The sequence below is a fragment of the Anthonomus grandis genome, chromosome 11 (assembly GCF_022605725.1).
Source record: "Anthonomus grandis grandis chromosome 11, icAntGran1.3, whole genome shotgun sequence".
NCBI classification, from domain to species: Eukaryota; Metazoa; Arthropoda; class Insecta; order Coleoptera; family Curculionidae; genus Anthonomus; species Anthonomus grandis.
In genome coordinates, this window is record NC_065556.1 from 4,027,828 (window position 1) to 4,050,701 (window position 22,874).

A 22,874-nucleotide genomic window follows, 5' to 3' on the forward strand; every position below is an offset into this window, starting at 1 on the left:
GAATCAAAAAATGGGCAGTTTTCGATACATTTGACATTCTTATATATTTCTATTTTAGGAATTCCACAGTTCATAAAACTGCGTTTAGATAATTAGATCTTAGATACGTTGAAATATAAGCAGGAAAAATTAATCGAAAGCAGAGTACCATTTTTTAATAGGAACACGTTCAAGAATGTAATAATTGCATATTTGGCAAATATTAACATGAAGCCTATTGAATAACTACATAAGTTCGCAATTATAAAAAAATATAGATGTTACTTAATTACAAAAATAATTTATTTAACCACGCTATATTGCGTTATCTCACAGCTATAATTTTCACCAAATTATACCAGGTATATGTATATGTACCTACTTTTCGTTGTACTAATATACTTATTAATACCCATTTACTAAATATAGCACTATATTTTCACCTTCAAGATTATTAATTAAAATACTGATCAACAATAATATATGCTATATAAGTGTCTCATTAAAAGTTAATTAAATCACATAACAATTAGCTGATGGGTATTTTTAATAGACTCACTAGAAATAAGTATTATTTTTTGTGGAATTTTCTAACGACGTTTATCAAATAAATTTAATTAGAATTATCAATGTACACAACATAATTATATTAAATTAAAAAATCTACAAAAAAAAATTAGTTCTCTTCATCTGAATGGGGCTGATTTCTAATGAGATGAACAGTTTCTGCCTCAAGAGCTAACTTCCTAATATTAGCCAAGCAACCAGCTGCAGCTTCTTGAAGTTTCCAGTCAGTAGATGACACCGCTTTTAACAAAAACGGCACCACACCACTCTCGTGCATGGTAATGCAATTGAAGGGGTTTTTAGATAAGTGGAATAGTGCTAGTGCCGTGGTTCTATGGACGTCTGGTTCACCGTCCGCCATATATTGAACTAAAGGTGTAATTGCGCCCAACCTAAAATGTTTTTCTATTAAAAATTTCAAGTCATTTTTACCCAGTTAAATTTTAAAACGACAAATTTCACATTGAAAAAAATGTAAGCTAATAAACAAAATGTGGATAGGATTTCAAAATTAAATTTATTTATTCATCGCATAGGTCACAGGGTGACGTTCGTCAATTATTGAGAGAAATAAGTACTACAGCAAGTAAAAATAGAATAAAATGAGAAAAAACAGTAAAGCTACAATTTACATTAGTCTCAGATAAATCACGTGGATCACAAGTATATTCTGGCCTAGGAAAAGCGCCTGCTCTCAAACCGCATATACTTTGAGTATCGTTTTTATTTGAACTAAATATGCATAATTGTCATTCGTTCGATGGTACAAAATTATTTAATAAATTATACTATAATTAAATGCAATCTATCTACACTAAGTAATAAATAAAATAGTAAATAGCGAATGAATAAAGCGAAACGTAAGCAAAGCGGTTATGTAAACTTATGTGAACGTAGGATTACGATAATTCTCATTGCTAACCACTTAGATTGTATGCCAAAATATGGGATGCTCTAGTATCTAATTCTAGTGTAAACTTTCGCATCTGCCTTTTTTGGGAAATTCTTTTGCTTTGCATCACTGAACTATTGATTACAAGTGAAGACATATCATCTGTATATAAAATATTACAGCTCAATGAAAAGGACTGATCAATATATCAGTTGTACAAAGACTCCTTTTAAGAATATTAGCCAGGTCAGAGTAATATTCTTGGCTATTTATTAATAGTGCAACTTTTTGTTTTCTATTAAATAGGAACTAGTCAATTTCAGTTCGTTCAGTCGAATCTCTCAAGCTTTTCCAACAAAATGCAATGTTTAAACTACTTAAATGCTCAGTTAATGACCATGGCATCAAAGAATATAGTTATTGGTTACATTCTTGCTGTCCAAGAATTAAATAAACTTCTTTACATGAGTATTTAAACGTTGTGTTTTATCTTAAAATGTGTGAAAAAATTAGTGTTATAAGCATGACTTAATTAGCAAGTGGAGAAGCAATATCTGTAGATTCAGTGCTGATTATTATCAGTTTGTTGAAATTCCTCTAGGGTTCGATTCTTCAAGGCAAGATTTTACCTCACTTCATTAATAAATCATGCTTTTGGGGTAATTCTCTAAGAAAAGCTGAATGGTGTGCTTTTTATCCATATTGGAACAGAATTTTGAGAAATCAAAATAAATACAGGGTGGCCCGGAAAATGTGTGAAATTTCTCGGATTCAGGTAGAAAATCAAAAAATAATATAGAACTTTCCTATAAAAATAATTCCTATAGGCCCTCCTTACGAAAAAAAACTTTTGAAGTACTTGGTATAATTTAATAAAAATTTTACGTGCTTAATACTACTAAGGACCTTTTAAAACGATGTGTGGTCTTAAATGTGTCCTTAAAACACATTTACCTTGTTTATTTTAACAAGGGCGGTTGTACATTATAATGCTTAAATTTTTAGCACCCTGTACGAAAAAGACTTTAAAATAGTAAATATGGATAGCTTGAACCTTAAACTAAAGAAAAGGCACTCTTGTTTATTATCGATAAAATTAACCATTTTGGAGAAAAAGGAAACTAAGGAATTACTGTTTTATTTAATTTTTTCCTTTATTTTGGGCCTTAACTCAAGTGGGCCGAAAAAGAGAACTGATATGACCGATTTGAATTCAGGATGACCATTAGCTAATAGAACCTTAAGTTTAAAAGAACAATTTCTTAAGAATTTATTTTGGGCTTTCTCAATATTTCCAATATGCGATTTGTAAAATGGAGATCATACAGATACTATAATACTAGCATACTCCAAAGTAGACGAAGTAACCAACAGTATAGAACTTTATAGACAGAGCCTGAGAAGTCTTGACTGCATCTATCTATAAATCCTAGATTTCTATACTTTCTGAACTAACTTTTCAATATGAGACACAAATTTCAAGTTAGAATCGAAAATTACTTCGAGATCCCTAACTTCCGCTATCTTTTTTAAAATAGTGGAACCTTATGAATTGTTCCTTCTTACATCATAAAACAACATCATAAAAGTTCCTCCCGAGTATCAACAGGAGTTAAACGTTCCAAGGTTTTGAGGTGACCCCATAGGTAAAAATCCAATGGCGTTAGATCGGGAGACCGAGAAGGTCAGGCAATGTATGCTCCTTTATGTTCGGCGGATTTAAATCCAGAAGATTGTTGTGAAGGAACTCCAAATATAGTGTTCCATTCAATTGTGGCGGTAATACGAATTGGTCAATCAAAAAATTGCCAATGAGTCCTGTCCAGATATTAATTGATTGGAGCTGATGTTCATGATAAGAAACAACAGCGGCATGAGGATTTGCCGCAGCCTATAGATGCGGGTTATGTAAATTTCGAATACCATTTTTTATAAACCCTGCTTCATCGGTAAAAAGAATAATGCTAATGAAGTTACGATGAATTCGCCGCTGATCTAATAGCCAGTTCGTGAGCTGTATTTTACGAGGAAAATCTTCAGGATTTAGTTTATGCACTTTTTGTAGATGATATAGGTATAACAGCTGTTTTTATGTGTAAGTACTTTATGTACTAATGTTTTTGGTGTATTAAGCTAAGCTAAGTTCTTCTCTGATCAGCATCAGTACTTTCTCACCCAAAATTTCCTAAAATAAAAAAAAAACTTAATAATATCACCTTGATAAGTGGAATCGCCTACCAGTTTCCCTTAGACGTTGATCAGTACGTTTAGACGTCTTTTGATTTAGAATAATGCGATTAGGAAATCTTTCTTCATACAACCTTTTTGCTTCCAATGCATTGCAACTCGCAAGATCATACATAGATCCTTATGTGCATACTCAATAAACATGAATTATATTTCGACTTAATTCAAATTAAATTTACCAACAAATCCAAAAATCAATAAATTATTACCAATTCAGACTTGTCATTTATTTTTAAATTAATATCTGGCATGACTAATTGTGATTAGCTTTTAATAGGCTGAATTTTTGGGGGCAAAAATTGACTAGACTTAAAAAACTCTTCTATGTAGATTTTGATAGTAGTTCTTATGGACAGCACAATCCTGTAACTAGAATGCAACGTTCGATGGGTATAGTCTTGACTTGCATGTTTCTTTTAGCAGTTTTAGGAATTCTCTCAAATTCATTAGTGACTCGTGACTTTAACATGTTTCTCTAAATTGATTTGTAACATTGATTTATGTCTTAGAATGATCTAGCTTAAGTTGTATTAATATTAGTATCTTTTGTATTATTTTATTTTTTTTAAATTAATGGATACCGTTAAAACCAAAAACAAGGTAACGTGCTATTTCAATAATGCCGACTCGTAGTAGCTCTAAAAAATCCGAGGGAGTAATTCCAATGAGTTTTACGTCTTGATTTAAAACTATACCTGTGATAAAAAAAAATCTGGTCCAAGCTTCGTACCAGGAAGCAAGAAAGACTATTGCAAATGTTATAATGACTACTTTTTGAAACTTCAATCATCATATCATCTTCACAGTTAAAGGTCACTTTTACTAAATGGATTTGTCAATAGAACTGTCTTTATTGGAGTTCTAGAACTTTCGACCTTCTAGTCGAAGAAGAATAGAGCCGCTTGGCTTAATTCCATTGCGAGTATTGAAGTGAATTTCGCTTACTTTATGGCCTCCTGAAAGTCCTGACCTTATTACAGCTCATTTTTATGAAGATACAATTTATTTAAAGTATACTTTCTAGGTATACTTTTATTTAAAGTATACTTATATTCCTGCAACTATACGTCAACTTAAGAATAATTTCGATAGGAACTTGGATTAATTTCCAAACAAATCCTCACCAAGATATTCCAAAATTGCAGTCAATTTAAGTCATCACAGAGGATGCCAGTAGGACGATTAGAATTTTAAGAAATAAAATCCTATATATTTTCTTTATAAACCCTTGACCGAGTCAAGTCTTGCATCTAGAAATTAATGTATTAACTTGCAATAACATTTATCCTACATAAATGATTGATTAAATTTTATCGAACGAAATTCGTTTAAAAATAATACCTAAAAAACAAAACACCTTATGGAAAATCTAAATACGTCATCACATCTTCTTTGGTACATATTTGCTAATTTAAATTTTTTATTGTCATGATAATAACTAATTAATCTAGTAGCCTTGGTATGCAAATTAAATACTTATGATAATTTTTCACCACATGAATAAAATAGTTTATTGCTTTGTATTAATATGTGCATATTTAAATATCATCTGTTTTATACAAATACCTATTTGATAAGTGAGATGTAAAATGTATTTTACTAGTAAGCAATTAAAGTTTTTTTTATGGTAAATAACTTTTATGTGGTCTTATTTTGAACTGGCAACTATAAATATTGGTAATAAAAATTGCTTTAATAAAGATAATGTTAGTACACATTGTAATTAAGCAAAGATAAGAATATACCTTCCAAATTCCTTACAATTTGATCCCCAAGCGCAGCAATATGCTATGGCTGATGCCAAATGCTGCCTTAGCTCTACATCTTCGGTTTCTACTAGATTAACTAGCATAGGAACCACTCCATGATCTATAAAAACGCATGTATTTTATTTATCTTTATCCATAAAACATATGGAATTGATTTACTAACCCGTTATAACAGCTAAATTTTCAATATCTTTGGCAACTTCGGATATGGCCGCGCACACACAGGCAAGCACGTGGGTATCGTGTGATTTTAGTAAATTTACTATAAGCTCTAAGCCGCCTACAAAACATCTGACCATTTCGCCGGAATCAGTTGCGTTTTTTATGCAAGGAACTAAAGACCAAGCTGCATTTGCTTGAACCTAAAATTCAATATTAATGAACACAGTGTAGGGCAACAAAAACTATCCACTTGTTTTCTTAGGTATTTAGTCGTATAAAATATTTCAGCTATTTAATCGTATGAAATACATCAATATATTTTAGAATTCATCACTAACTCCTATAAAGAGGTGATATGAATGATATGCCCGTAAGATTTTGACTAGAATGGAGTGACATTTCATTTTAAAGGTCCTTCATGCTGATTACAACTGCGATTTTCTGATCGTCCTATCTATCCTCCTTGGTATGATATGTGGCATATTATTTATGCAAGTAGAGAGGCATTTTTTGCACAATTTATGAAGTATTTTAGGAGTTACTTGGAGAAACTCATATTATTACGTTGTCACTATCATATTCTAAGAAAATATCTAGTGACGACAATTCAAGAAATTTTTCAAGCCATTTAATATGATGACTTCCATCTCATCTGACAGGAAAATCTTTAACAAAAAATTACCTTAGTTCGAGGGTTTTTTGGTTTCTTGCTATAACATTAGATCTTCTGCTAACTGATCATAGCAATTTAATTTTAATGCTACCTATACATGAGAAAACCGAGATGTAGAGATATACAGCGTGTGCATAATGTATCTAAGGATATAGGTGAAGATAATGTAGCAGTAAAAGTATAGGTCGTGTAAGCAGGATATACCAGGATAAATGGACGAATGGTTACATAAATACCGCTATGTAAAATTTATTATATTGTCAAACTAAATTTCTTACGAAATAAAGAGTTAAGATGTGACTTGGTAAAGTATGGAAATTTAAAAAAAAAAACAAAAAAGCAATTTTGCATATAAAATAATGAGTATTTGGTCTAAACTGAAGAATATTGTAAATGGTTTATAAGAACAGATGAAAATTTCTAATTTGTTCCTAAATATCCTCTCGTCTGAGGAGAGACCAGATTCTTTGGTATCAGTAATTGTAGTCAGCTTAATAGGAAAAAAGCGATTTTTCGCTTTTGTCAAAACCCACATAAGTAAGATTATATTCCCCCATCAAAACAGACACTAGCATAAAATAAAGTTGAGTTTAATTAGATTGCTAAGGTCGGATTGAATTTCACATTATGCCGTTTTTTTTGCTCCCTCAGACTCATCCAGAGTTGACTTTCGAGTGCACCTCAGCCTCTAGTAGGCTAGTAGACTTATTCTGCTAACCCCATTATCTATCTAATTTACCTAGCCTCACATTTCGTTGCCCTGCACTACCCTGTAGAGGTCTTTTGCTGCTGTGCTTTAGTTCTTCTGAGTTTAGTGTGAAATAACATTTTGGTTGCCTTTAGCGACGCAGACTTTTACCAAGGCAAGTTATGTATTTTTGTTTGCAAAGAACATACCATCTCTGCTGGACATGCCAATTCTAAAAAGGTGTCTCTTAATTACTATGTGTCTCGTTTAAAGCCGTAGAATTGTTCTTCAAAAAGTTTTACATTGTTATGGTTTTCCAGATTCTTTAGTACCAGTTCTCTAAAGAATTTCTGGTCTTTAATATCAGCTTCCATCTAAGCCTGAGCTTATCAAGTGCTTTCAGACCTGCCTCTCTATTAGATGTTATTATAGGCTATCCTGTTATTTTCTCTCGGACATTCAAGTGGAGCGACGCAAGATTCCCTAATGGAAAGAATATATCTTTTCTTTGTTTTTCTCCAAAAAATTCTAGCTTCGGCTCCTTCATCAGTTTGTGCTTCTTCTGTGGTCCAAATTAGATTCCCGCGAATTTTACGATTGTTGTCGTTTCACTCTTCTCTTCTTGAATACGCAACTTTGAAGAATGAATCAACATTATACCAGAAAATCATGTAATTCATCATAATTTCTAATGGTCAAGGGGTAGCTTTATCGAGATACTCCTTAAGACGGGAAGTAGAGGAAGTAAAGTAGTGATACCTGTTAACACGTGTTTCTATTTTTACATGGTATTTCATATTACATTTTACACATATTTCTATTTTTACCCGTTTACCAGAGGTACTAGAACTGATTATGCAAATTGGTTGTTCACTCCTGTTCGTGATTATTTATGTTTTTTTTTCCTCTCCCTCCTCTAGTTTTCTGGTTGCCCTGCCCTGAAGGAGCTAAAAAGCAGAAATACGTGTCGGCAGGTATTACTATACTACTTCTTCTAGCCGTCTTACGGCGTATCCCGATAAACTTATCATTTTGCCATTTAACTCTTTGTGCTAGTTTTCATTCTTTAAACATAATTTCTAATGGTTTATCGTTACGGATTGTTGATTAATGATATACGTGACTGTTGTTTTATCCCACCCGTTATAATCCCAGTGGTATATCCGGTAAGGTCTTTATGGATGCTGTGCTACTGCACTTTGCAGTGTCTTTTGTGGCGGAACTTAATACCAAATAGAACTTTATTATAAGCTATCGACTTTACTCATTATGCACGGATCATTACAGCCTAGTTAAATAATGAATATCACGACAAATGGATTGGTTGCCAGGGATAAGGTAGTGATCCTGATCTCAAAATTGAACACCTTGTGCCACCTTTAATATCAAAATCTCACTGAATTGTGGAATCTATTTTCGAAGTTGTGTCCATTAAATAATTAAGCATCATTGGCCTAGATGGTGTACTGACAATAATACTCCGTAATTTTTATATTGGCAATTCAAGTAACTTACTAGAGTATACATATTTTGTAATTAAATCTACCCTATCAGTACTTCTCATTAGTTATCTAACAGTACTTAATAAATTGAAACTTATGGGTTTTGATAGACTAAAGGTCTCGTGTTTGTATAGTTTTTATTTTATTTGGAAGAGTGTAATGTTGGATGTTGGAATTGGAATTGATGGTTTTTTCGGACAAGATTGCCAGATAACCTTAGAAGTACTTCTGACCTCTTATTCTGTTACTGATTCCAAGTATCTTATTTTTGATGGTGAAATTAAATTTCGTTTTCGTCTGGTTAAACTGATTTAATCTCTGCTAGACTCTCAAATCTTCTAGTTGAATTTCAACCGTTTGTTAAAATTGGCCTTAATTTGACTGTGTTAAAGTGTTCGGTAATGTTTTTTTTTAGAAACGCAAACTTGCAGAATTTTGTATACAATCTAAATTAAAATAACTGAAAAATATGAAAAGCATATTGATATTTTGTAGATTTGATTCGCAGTTGATTGTTGGATTTTTTGTCCGGTTTATTTATCTGGAAAAAATATTAGGAAATTCTTTTTACATAAACTTGTTGCTTGAATATGTTTGGATAAATAAATACATTTTTTCGAGTCTTTTGGTCTTCCCAACTTTTATATTCCTGTCCGGCGTACCCGTTATATTAATACATCAGTAATTTTTTAAGTCAGCTTATAGGTAATGACTATATGTAATTTATTTTTTATAACTAAATAATGAGATATTGATATAAAAACACTGGCCAAAATTAACCGGACAATTAAAATTTTACTCAAAATACGTTGTTAAATTTGAAAAATAGAAAGTTCAATTTTACATTGACGTTGTTTAAGTTCCTGTAGTGGTCTTTGATTTCTTCTTTTCAGCCATGATTTTCTAGTCAGGTCTAAGGCTTATGTGTATGACCAGCATCTTTGGGATTTTGTGTTTTTACCTTTTATAAAAGCAATTAAAATTTGGTTCAAATTCAAACTTTAATCATTTCATTCATAACTTTTTCTGTATTGCATCGATTTTGATAATTATTTGCTGAAATTTAGGCCGCTTTATTGTCATAATTTTTTTAAAAGCTATAAAAATTTCCAACGGATTTGTTATTATACAGGGGTTAATAAAAAGTGGTATTTTACTCTAAACTTTAAAACACCCTGTGGAAAAAGTTCACAACCGAATAGTGATTCTTTTTGCTGCATTTTTAAACTCTATCTTTTTTTTAACAACTTGTTTTTATATTCAGTATATTCCACAAGTGCTCAATAGGGTTAAGGTCTGGAATTCTTAAGGGGCAGTCTAATACATGAACGTCAACGTCGATTAAATATTGCCTTTTTATTCATGCTATATGCGGTCGAGCATTGTTGTGCATCAAGATAAAATTTTCGCCTATTAATGGCTTATAAAGCACCACATGTTCTTCTAAGCATACCCTAATGTATGTATCGGCGTTAATACCCCTTAAAATGTAACAACGTCTGTACCGGCTTCCAATGAAATACCACCCCACACCATCACCCTTCTGCTACCAAATTGCACTCTAGGAGAGATACAACATTAAGAGTATCTTTCTCCGCACCCTCTCTACACTGTTTGATATCCGTCATGTGAATATTTCGAAAACGAGACTCGTCTGTAAAAAGAACATTTTGCCATTGGTCCATGTACCAATCTGCATGTCCCAACTGAGTTCGAGCAAACTCCAGGCGCAGCCTTCGATGACCCGCATCTAATAGAGAACCTACAGCAGATACACAAGATGTTAAATTTTGATAACGCTATGCTTACTTTACACTTCCTTACGCTAACCTTCTTCTTCTTCGTACAGTATCAGGGGAAACCAAAGTACCGTGAACATCTACCAGTCTCCTTACCAAAGCTGCAGCAGAGACTGTTCGCTCTCAAAGAACTTAAAGTCGCCGAAGAAATTGATCCTCAATCGCGTTTGTGGCCTTTATCTTTCCAGTTTGTCTAAACCGTTGTATCGCATCAAATATCGTACTGCGTGGATGGCTAAACCTTTCTGCATATACGAGGTGTGATCAAAAAGGTGAATTTTTATTTAAAAAAAAAATCTTTTAAGCATTTCAAAAAATCATTTTTTGTCTTGTTCAGATCCTCCTTAATCATTGTAAAACTCCGTCCTTTCATGGGCCCCTTCAGTTTCAGCATCATTAGTGTGTTAGTTTTAGCCAAAAATTCGTGCACAAGAATCGATGTATGAGCAGGGTCCATATCATGGTGCAAAAACCAATTTTTCTTCTTCTACAATTCCGGGTGTTCCTAGCGAAGCGCTTCGCACAAATTGCGCATTACTTGCAGGTAATATTTCTAATTGACCGTTTTACCCTGTGGCAAGAACGCAAGAATGCACCACGCCCCTACAATTGAAAAACACAGTAAGTAAAACCTTCACATTTGATCGAACTTGGCGTGCTTTTTTTGGTCTTGGTAATCTAGAATGCCTCCACTGAGACTATTGAGTCTTAGTTTTGACGTCATAACCTTATACCCATGTTTCATCATCTGTTAAGACTCTTTTGAGTAAGTCTGGATCGTCGTTGACATTATTTAATAACTCTTGAGCGATGCAACGCTTCATGCAACGGTTATTTTCATCGAAATTGAGTAATTTCGGAACAAACTTCGCTGACACACGTCTCATGGCCAAAACACCCGTTAAAATTGTTTAGCACGAACCAAATGAGATGCCGATATCAGCAGAAATTTCTCTAATGGTAATTTGACGATTCCCTAACACTATTTTCTTTAGTTTTTCAACGTTTTCATCAGTTATTGACGGGCTGGGGTATCTAGAGCGATGTTCGTCATTAGTGTCTTCTCGGCCTTGTTGGACCAGTTTATACCACTTATAAACATTTTTTTGGTTTAAAGTAGACTCACCGTTTAGCACATTTAATGGATAAGTCGCTCGATCGTTGTGGTGGACCATAATTTAGTATATGCCATATTAAATTTTCCAATAATACAAAACAAAGTAAAACATTTAAAATACCGTAATTATAAAAACATTAGTTTTGAGGATTTTCGAAGAGATGCTGAGCAAATAGAGTGAAGCGGACAAGGCTTAAAAATTAAATATTTCATCCAATAAGACAGTTGAAATTCCGAATGAATTATGTGATCCAGAACAGATTTGCAACTTTTTTTTATCTACTTTTCAAACTTCTTCCATCTATTGCGTCAGATGACAAAATCTTTTTCTATCGTTCAAATGTCCATCCCAATGTTAACATCAAACTAAATTTTACGCTTATAAACGAGAATTCCCTGTTACAGATTCTGAATAGTATATCTACTGGGGCAATTGGCGATGATGGTATATCAGTAAGGGATATTAAACTTTGCTTGCCATACTGCATTCCACCCTTATTTAATATAATAATCCTGTATTTTAAAAAGTTATTTTCCATTTTCATGGAAAAAAGCAATCGTAAAACCGCTAGCTAAAAATACGAATCCCAAAGAACTATAGGATCTAAGACCGATCAGTATTCTTTCGGTAGTTTCTAAACTTCTTGAAAAACATATTATTAAACAATTGTACGACTTCCTAAACACGTCAAATTTTACCCCATCGTGTCAATCAGGATTCCGATCTGGTTACAGCACCTCTACTTGTTTAGTTAATCTTTTAAATGATGTTCGTCACAGTGAAGATAAAAAACTAATAACTTGCCTGGCATTTCTCGATTTCAGCAAAGCATTCGATACGATTAGCCACAATATGCGATTAGCGAAGCTTCATGACTATGGAGTTTTTGATAATTCTGTGAAATTTTGCGAACAATATTTAATAGATAGATCCTTTTGTGTGGAAATTGTGAGAGATTTTCAAAGCGTTCGATCTGAATTTGTACCAATTGCCACAGGTGTGCCTCAAGGCTCAATTTTGAGCCCTCTATTGTTTTCCATATATGTTGCAGATATGAGCAATTCTATTGAAAACTCGAAAATTCAACAATATGCTGATGATTCTCAAATATACACTTCATTTTCTTTAGATTATGTAAATGAAAATATTGACAAATTTAACACAGACTTGAATAATTTAAAAAAAATCTGCGATGATCATAATTTAAAACTAAACTCCTCTAAATCCTGTGGGCAATCATTTGTTCCACAAATAGATAATATGCCTTTGGCCTCAGTTTCAGAGGTGAAAAATGGGATATACTTTTTGATGATTCGCTAACATTTCAAACACATATTCATCATAAATTAAAAATTTCTTATATAACATTGAAAAAACTTAATTATTTCAAAAAATGGCTACCATCCAAAATAAAGTATCAATTATGTGGCAGTTTAATATAATATTATTCGCCATTCGACTACGGTGATGTGGTTTATCGTTCATCTTTGACGATGTAATTAGCACATCAAATAGAAAAAATACAAAACAGCTGTATGCATTCTCTTACAATATTCTATTTAGAGAACATATTACACCTCATTTAATCTTAAAAACTGGACAACCCTTATACCTTATTTATCCATTTATACATTATACATATTTAATCCATTTTTACACTAGCATCATACAAGATTTATTAATAAATACAGGGTACCTCAACATCGCACTGCAGCTTTTCAGAAATCTTTTACATACATAGGTATTAACTTGTGGAATGATTACCAGGTGAAGTGAAGGAGTTTAGTTATAAAAGATTCCTAAAATACGCTAACCAGTTTCTTATTAATGAGCAAAAATAACCTACATTTCTTCCAAATCATGCGTGCTGTACTGTCAGATTTTCCCGCTAAAATAAGATAGGATAACCTGTAAAATTCTATTTACTGTTAGCCTTCCTTGATTTGTCTCGCCCACGCCTTTCACCCTTTTTTTCTGCACATTTGCTATTCCATTAGAATTATTATTGACTTATTTTGTGTTATTGGCCACTATGGTAACGCATGTAATCCTTATTGTAGCCCTTTTTGTCCTCGGGTTATATAGTATATAGTTGTAAATTTGATTGTGTATAATTTGTATAGGTATATATTTGGCAATAGAAAATTTGATTTGACTTAACATTTCAAGTGTTTTGGAGTACTCTATTCCATTTTTCACAAATAATTTAATGCAAACTCCTTCATCCATGTTTTGCGACTACAGAAAATCGCGGAGCACGCGAAACACTTCTAACCTTAATGCCTCTTACAAACAAACTGAAATTTTGGACATGCTCAAGACAAGTGTACCAATATAACCAAATAAAATATTGGAAGATCGAAGCTACACCTGGTACCTAATCGGACGACCGTCCTCTCGTATAGCAACTGCTTGTACCACTTCTTCTCTCATTCAACGGCTCTGAAACACATTTTTCAAAAATAACTTAAAAAACGCTTCAAAAAACTTAAAAATGTACAGCAAAATTAAATTTGTAATTCGTTGACAACAATCTTTTTGTTATGCCACGGTGCCATGGAAATTTCTACATATTTCTTTTGTCATTCTTGCTACAAAAGTATTGTTTTCTTTAAGCCAGTACTTTTTTTTTAAGAATACAGATATCGGAATTTATGACAAAAAAATTTATGACAATAAAATGGACTAAAACACGGAAAAAAATTATGAGAATCGATGCAATACTGAAAAAGTTATTAAAGGTTGAATTTGACGCAAATTTTTGACGTCCGCTTAATTTTGCGGGCCAGTGTAAATATATAAAAAGCACCGTGGGGTAATATATTTTTTTCTCGGGAATATAGGTACGTAATTTTAGAATGTAATTATACTTGCCATCTGCTTGACCATAAATCGAATTACTCGTATAGGCTAAAAGATGTCAAAAATATGGAAGAAATTAAGATTTAGCATTTGGAAAATTATAAGTAAACAGTAAAACATTAAAATAGTAAAAGTTACATGTAAATACATTTAATCGAATGCAAATTTATGTCAGGCAATTGGTATAAATAAACTTTTAAATAAAATGATCGATGTAAATAAATTCAACGAGATGCGATAACCTTGACCTGGGGTAATAATAAGATGACGAAGAGAAAGTTAACAGTTGTATTTCATTGAAATGTATGATTTATGTCGAAATTATATGTGTAGTAAAATCGACTGAATACAAAAATCGACAAAGAACAATTTCTTTAATTACAGTGCAATAGTGCCGCCACGAATGTTTCAAGACATAATTGCTAAAAACTTTTGATTAAAAATTCTTAAAAAAGTTATCTTTCGAGATATTTTCAGGCTTGTGGGCACAAGTACAGATATGTCCAAGATAATCTAATGCAACAAAAATCAAATTTACTAATAAAATTAATTAAATGCAACCCTAGAAAACAAGACAATTTTCTAAATATATCGGCAAAAAGCCGCCGATACCTGTTGAAGTCTATGCAAATATCTTTATCTTGGGTGCATTACGTCAATATAATTGTGATATAATTATTAAAATTATTTTTTAAACCTTTGGAGAATCGTTCTTCAATAAAGACCAGATTAATCTGACCCCATCAAGCTGTTCAATTTCCCTCATTGATTCTTCATCTTCAGCACATTCTCGTAACACCATTGGTACGTTTTCCAAAAGAGGAGGATAAGTGTAGTTTAATAAGTTTACCAAGTGTGGAATTCCATCTGCTCGCCTTAAGGTATTTCTATTATGTTCGAATTTTAGACATTCACCAAGAGCTCCAACCACATTACTTAAGACTTCCTCGTCTTCCTCGACGTTTTCTAGAAGTTTGACCAAAACCTTAAAATAACAGTTTAAGTATTTTTACCCTACTCATCGTGTATACAGGGTGTTTCAAAACTATGGGATCAAACTTCTGGGGGTTGTTCAGTGCAACAGAAGAATCTATTTGAGTATAGGCACCCATGTCCGAAAATGCGTCACTACGCCACTACGGCCCTAAGACGCGTTAAAATTTATAAAAAACATTAATTACCTAAATAGGATCTGCTGCATTTATTTTTACCTTTTGTACATGATACCATAACAACAATTGTTTAAAATCAAAGCTTATCAATGTCAATCTATTATCATCCTAGAGTTCAATTTTGTCGATGGCTTCTGGATCACATCATCGCACAACCAAATTTTTTACGATATGTTTTGTGGACCGATGAAGCCTCTTTCACAAGAGACGGTATTTTTAATAGTAGGAATAGCCATGTTTGGGACGAAGAAAATCCTTATGCAATTTTTCCAAGAAAACATCAAAATCGTTGGTCTGTCAACGTATGGGCAGGCATTTTGACGATTATTTAATTAGGCCATACCTTCTACCGAAACGGTTAACAGGACCTATTTATCTGCGTTTCTTAGAGGAAGTTCTCCCAGAACTCCTTGAAAATGCACTAAACGTTAGACAGCAAATGTGGTTTCAGCATGATGGAGCACCGGCTCACTTTGCTGTACAAGTACGCGAGTATTTGGCTCAGCGGTTTGGGCACCGTTCGATTGCCAGAGGTGGAGCAGTTTTTTGGCCTCCTAGATCACCCGATTTAACGTCGCTCGATTTTTTCTTGTGGGGACATGTAAAGTCTTTAGTCTACGAAACTTCAGTAGAATCAGAGCTAGACTTAATTGGACGAATAACAGCAGCATTTGAAATCATTCAAAACGAGGATCAAATTTTTAGTGTAGTCCGCCGAAATCATGTGCGGCATTTAAATCGGTGTATTGAGGTTGGAGGAAGACATTTTGAACAGATTAGACGTGTTTATTGTGGTTCTGGCTTAAATTAAAAGTTTTACTGGTATAAAGTTAGTGGATTTTACCGAAATTTGATACATACTGTGAACTCAGTGTTGCACATAAGACCGGATTTTTTTTTTTTTAACAAACTAATTTGAAGTACTGAAATCTATTGTTTACATATCTTAAAAACATAAAAATATGGTATTCACTGAGAGGCAAAAAACCGAGCTGCAGGCGTTGATGAGCAACATGGTGCGTGACATCGTAAAAAGTACCATATCGGATAAGGATTTTCTGAATACCATAATCGATAAAATTTCGGAGAAAGTATCGCAAAATATTAAAAATTCCTTAGAACAACTATCGACTAAAGTAAATAACTTGGAAGGTCGAATTGCTGTACTTGAGAAAGAAAAAGAGCAATATAAAACAAAATTGGATACTCTAGAACAGCGAAGTAAGCAAAATCAACTTAGAGTGTATGGACTACCAGGAAACGAACGCGATCAAGTGCGACTTACGAAACAGGTCACAACATGTTCGAGACAAAGCTTGGGGTAACTGGTGTTGCGCCTGTATGTTGTCAACGGATGGGATCTCCGCATAATAAAAAAAGTGGAGCGGTAGTGGTGCACTTCAGCAGCTCCGTAGACCGTGACAAAATTTTCCACCAAAAGAAGCATCTCAAAGGAAGTAAAGTTGTAACCGTAGAAGAACTGACCAGAATACGATATGAACTAATGCTTCTGGCACAAGAAAAATTTGGTAAGAAGGCAGTATGGACAATGGGCGGTAATATTTTTGCAAATATTGATAGGAAAAAAATACCAATTAAATCTGAGGATGATGTAACGAAAGATAATGAATAGGCCAAAACCGCAAACTTAAAATTAAAATTACCTTTGTTTTTTTTTGTGTGCTAAGAAAAAGAGGAAAAAAAAAGAATTTTTAAAAAATAATTTCTTATATAGGCAAAATTTCTTGGGGAAAGAAATACCATATATCAGTTTTTTTTTAATTATAAATCTGGACTTTCACACATACGTTTCATTGTAATTCGTAACTTCATTATTTTGATTGACAGAATATATTTAGTAGTAGCTCATTTAATAACATAAATATTTATATACATACATCTTTGTTTTTTCTTTTTTTTTCAACTGTATATTTAGATTTTGGCTGTTATCTTAATAGTTTATTTTAGTGGCTATATATGTATATGTATGTATGTTTGATTCATTTATGATGCTCTTGTATAGCTTTTGAGATATGGAGAATCTTCGAATGTGCTTCTTGAATGCAGGGTCGCTTTTGCCTCATTTTACCGAATTTAAGGATGCTATTATTCAGGGTGAATATGTTGTCGGAATATCTGAAACATGGTTAAAACCAAATATCTCAAACTTAATAATAAATGTACCTGGCTATCAAATCTTTAGGAATGATCGATCAAGCAGGGGTGGGGGATTGGCTCTTTATGTTAAGAACAACTTACAAAGTTTGAAGTTCGATATCACATCAAATGAAACATGCGAGGAATTATGGATCGAGTTGAAATATGTGAATACGACTTATATGGTTGGTGTTATTTATAGACCTCCCAAGAGCAGAGTGGGGGAGTTTTTGGAGAATTTTGAAAAGAGGTTGGCTGATTTTCAACCATTAGATATAATTTGTGGGGGTGATATTAATTTAAATCTGATGAATTTGGGTGATCAGAACATTTCTAGTTTCTTTGAATATGTTGAGTCTTTAAATTTGCGACAGGTTATTATGGAACCTACCAGAGTTACGGATACGACATCGGCGCTTTTAGATATAATTTTGATCCCAGATGGAGAGTCGAGTTTTGAATCTGGTGTTAAAGATGTTGGCATTTCTGATCATTTTCTGACATATTACAATATTAAAACTAAAAAAAACAAAAAACCTGTATGTTTTCAGTCTAGAAATCTTAAGAACATTAATAAAGAATTATTGAGTGAGTTTTTAAATCTTACGCCCTTTCATAATATAATTTATTTACAAACTGTTAATGAAAAGGTTGCGGTTCTAAAAAATTTTTTAATTAATATATTTGATGTTTTGGCGCCTGTGGTTCAATTTAAGTTTAAAAAACAAAAACCACCATGGTTAACTTTTACTATTAAAAAAATTATAACCTTAAAAGACACGGCATATAAAAAATACCAAAAGACAAAAACTGATGCAAACTGGAATTCCTACAAACAAATTAAAAATCAAACTAATGTTGCAATTCGTCAAGAGAAGAGACAGTATCTTGGTCATGCGGTCGCCTCTAGTTTTAATAACAAAAAACTTTTTTGACAAAAGCTTAAAAAACTTAACATTTATTCTAGTAATATAGTCAGCCAAATACCTGAGCATTTAAATATTCCTAACAATATAAATAATCATTTTATTCAAACATCAGTACAAAATAACCCAATAGATGTAGAACTTTTAGAGTTTTACAGAAACAATCAAAAACTTGAGATGCCAACAACTAAATTTAATTTTCGTGTCGTATCCACCGATGTTGTGCGAAAGTATTTGTTTGAAATAAAGTCGCTTGCTACCGGAGCGGATCAAATAAATCTTGATATGTTGCTATTGTGTGTGGATACGATTTTGCCGTACATAGTTCATATTGTCAATTCTTGTATTTTAGAAAATTGTTTTCCTGATGTTTGGAAGGTGTCAAAGATTTATCTACTTTTAAAAAAACAAAACATTTATGATTACAATGATCTTAGGCCCATAAGTATATTGCCAATTTTATCCAAGGTTATGGAGAAGATAATGAATGCTCAGATAAGGGAGGATCTTGATTTCCACAAAATCTTACCAGAATATCAGTCAGGGTTTAGATCGGGGTTTGGCTGTACAACGGCACTTCTGAAAATTACAGATGATATAATTGAAGCCACTGATCGTGGAAAATCTACTGCACTAGTGCTATTAGACTATAGCAAGGCATTTGATCGAATCAATCACAAACTGCTTTATGCAATTTTGAGCTATTTGGGGTTTGACTATAATGCACTTTCTCTCATTAAAAATTATTTAACAAACCGGAAACAGTTTGTTGAAACCAGCAAAGGTGTATCATCCGAAGGTACACTGGTGTGTGGAGTACCACAAGGCTCTATCCTGGGGCCAATTTTGTTTTGCGTTTATACTTGTAACCTTACTAGTTGCCTAAAACATTGCAAAGCTCATTTGTATGCAGATGATACACAACTATATTTTTCATTTTTTCCTGAGCAAAAACAAAGTGCTGCCGGCAAAATGAATGACGATCTGGAACGATTGATTAGTATTTCTATTAAACACAATTTAGTAATAAATGCATCAAAATCAAACTTTTTAATTTTTGTCAAGGATCGGAGAGCACTTAAAGAAGATCTAATTTTAATGGCTTCTGCGGAACAACTTCCGCATTCTGATTGTTCTCGTAATTTGGGGCTTTATATTGACACCAACCTTCGATACAAACAGCATGTAAGTAAATGTATTCAATTAGGCTATGCAAATTTAAAAAGGTTGTTTCCATCTAGGCATTTACTTTCAAAATCACAAAAAATAAACTTATGCGATGCACTAGTGCTGAGTCATTTTAATTTTGCTGACGTGGTGTATGGGCCATGCTTGGATCAAACAGATAAAGACAGAATACAACGGGTTCAAAAATCTTGTTTACGATTTATATACGGTATCCGTCGCCGCGAACCGGTAAGCTACAAACTGCGTGAAACCAAATGGCTCTCTATGGAATGTCGAAGGAAATTACATGCTGCAAGTTTATTTTATTCGGTAATTCATTCTAACTGTCCCTCGTATTTGACAAACAAAATTCGATTCCGAACGGATGTTCATTCCTTAAATTTAAGGCATAGAGGATTAATCTCTCCGCCGCTGCACACAACATCTTTTTACGAACGATCTTTTTCATTTAATATATATATCGTATATAACCAAATTCCTGAAAGATTTAAAAGATTATCATTAGGCGGATTTAAGTTTTTTTATATGAAATTTTTACGAGAATAGAATAATTTTTGTAAAACCTGTTAAATTTTTATCGCATTCATTTGGCACTGAGCGTTATTGTGTTGTTATTTATAGTTATTTAGTTATTTAGTAGTTATTTATTATGCTGGTAATGTCAATATACATGTATGGGTGTGGCGTGTGTGTAGAGTAGTATAGGATTGTGTTATGAGTAATATAGATAATATGGTATTATTTTGTAAATATGTATATTTATAGATAATTTGGACTTATTATTTTGTTTTTTCTTTTTGAGTTTGTAATTTACTTTACACAGGGGGTTAAACCTGTATCTTTTTAAAATTGTTTTTTAACCTCCTTTTTGCCATTTTTGTAAATAGTTATAATTAAAGATGTTAAATAAATCTGTTAAATAGTATCATGTAAACAGTGGCAAATAAAAGACTTATTATTATTATTATTATTATTATTAAATGCGTCTTAGGGCCGTAGTGGCGTAGTGACACATTTCCGGACATGTGTTCCTATACTCAAATGGATTCTACTGTTGCAGAACAACCCCTAGAAGTTTGATCCCATAGTTCTAAAACACCCTGTATAAATTTTTTAGTAATTTTGTTTACTTACGTCAACAGTTTTCAACTGGTCAAACCGTTCCACATTCTCTGGACTAATAGCAGTTTTCCAAATAGCTCCAGTGATAGCAGCTAATAATGGCTTATCATTTTTAGTTTTAGGATCTTTGGCTATATTCACTAGAGGATCCAAGCCTCCCGATTGCCTCACCATATCTCTTGTAGTTGATTTTTCAGAGCACTTAAATATCGTTTCTGCACAAAATCTTCTTAATTCTGGGTATTCCTTAAAATAGGTAATTTACTAGTTAAACGGTAAAATAAACAAGCTAAAATTATACTTCCGCTGATAGATGTTTGACTATATCTCTGATCATTCCTTCAGTTTGTATCGCTAATTGATAAGATGGGTCATTAGCACACTGAGCAATGGTTCCTATTGTTGGTATCACAACTGCCATATGCACAGACCTGCAATCTTTGACTTATCTATTGAAGTTTCTGTAATAGAAAGCATACCTTAATAGTTTTGCCAGTAATGGCACCGCTCCGCTCTTCATCATAACTTGAATATTTTTCTTGGAACGTGAAACTGACCACAACGCTCTAGCTGCAGCTGCGCACATATCTACGGCTTCCATGTCGAGTTCACTTAATTTCTCTTTAGGAGTATTTAAATTGGTCTCACTGCAGTCTAGAAAGTCGACTAGTTTGGCAATACCATTGCACTGTCTTAAAATTCCACAAATGTAGTTTATAAGGTTAAAGTTAGATTTATACTAATACCTAATATGTTTTCTCGCTTTTTTCACCTGAGCTACATTATAGATTGTCTCTGCAACAAGTATTTGTAAATCTCTTGCCGGTTCAGTAAGGTTTTTTACTAGTAGGTTTATACCTCCGAGGTTGGCAATACATTTTCTTATATCAGGATTTTGTGAAAGCTCTGTTAGAACACTTAGAGCTCCCAACTTGCATTTGAGATCTTTAGTTTCTAGGAGATTAATTAAAAGTTCCAAGCCACCGATCTCCTGTAGATAAAAATCTTCAATTAAGTAGTTGGAAATTGATCAAAAATTATACTTACCTGAATTGCTAACTGATTTATTTCAGTAGTTAAATCGTGGTCTTTTAGACAGCATAGAGCAACGACCGTGGCTGTTTGGTTACCAGTTTTAAGGTACTTTACTAATTTCTGAATATGCCAGTATTCTGGAGGAATATCGGTTTTTGGTCGTTCTGTTCTGCCTTCTTCATCTGATGAAGATCTATAAATTACTCACTGTCTTAAACGAACTAAATAATGAATCTCTGTCTTACCCTTCACCCTCAGATTCCTCACTATCAGGGAGTTCTTCAATAACCACCTCCCGCGGAATGTATTTATTTTGATCAGCCGTAAATTCATCAAATCCTTCATCAGATTCGGATTTCATGATTCAGACTGGGTCGTTTTTGTAGTTTAGATTGACACTCTTAACCTCTTATTTTTCAATTCAATGATACAGGTTTTTGATAATATCTGGTATGTTCCTGAGTTATTTTTATTGGTCTGTGTATTCTAAAAATGTTTGACTGTATAACTAGCATTAATATTAACAGTAGTACTTATATTTATACTATTTTTTTAATGAATTTTAGTCTTTATAAGTCGAATAAAATATTTGCATTTAATTTAGCTCTTCTAACTCACCGAACTTGTGCTTTTTGCCTTTATTGCCTGATAACCTTCTCGAGAAATAGTATCTTTTTTAATGCATGCATAATGAACCATCAATTGAAATGCATACAATTCTATTTAAATCTGCACTCCTCGTTGCCTTGGTCGGTCTGTAAGCTGACTATTGTGGTATCATATTTGCTACTATCCTGAGCATGGCAGCTTATTATCATTTTGAAGGATGTATTCGGAAATGAGTATCCATAAAATTATCGAATGGGACAATATGTGGTTTAGGACTGTAATTCTCTTGTTTCAGTTTCTAGAGTGCCATAAATTGAAAGGAACCTGGTTTCATCAATAATCACAAAGTTAGACATTATCACTAACGAATATATATTTTCCAATTTAATTAATTTATTCTTCTGCAA

At 32.9% G+C, this 22,874-nt stretch overlaps 2 protein-coding genes across 2 annotated transcripts in view; one reads left to right on the forward strand and one right to left on the reverse strand.

Moving 5' to 3' along the window:
• LOC126741939 (SEC14-like protein 2) overlaps positions 1-22,874 on the forward strand; it is a 77,375-nt gene that overhangs the window by 18,283 nt on the left and 36,218 nt on the right. The window lies entirely within an intron of this gene.
• LOC126741933 (armadillo repeat-containing protein gudu) lies at positions 612-22,277 on the reverse strand. Its single transcript, XM_050448410.1, has 10 exons — positions 22,104-22,277; positions 21,871-22,051; positions 21,570-21,814; positions 21,303-21,515; positions 21,125-21,254; positions 20,836-21,069; positions 14,956-15,243; positions 5,618-5,816; positions 5,431-5,554; positions 612-938 (listed from the first exon to the last, which is right to left on the reverse strand). The coding sequence occupies exons 1-10, from the start codon at positions 22,217-22,219 to the stop codon at positions 656-658; spliced, it is 2,013 nt and encodes a 670-aa protein (XP_050304367.1). The 5' UTR covers positions 22,220-22,277; the 3' UTR covers positions 612-655.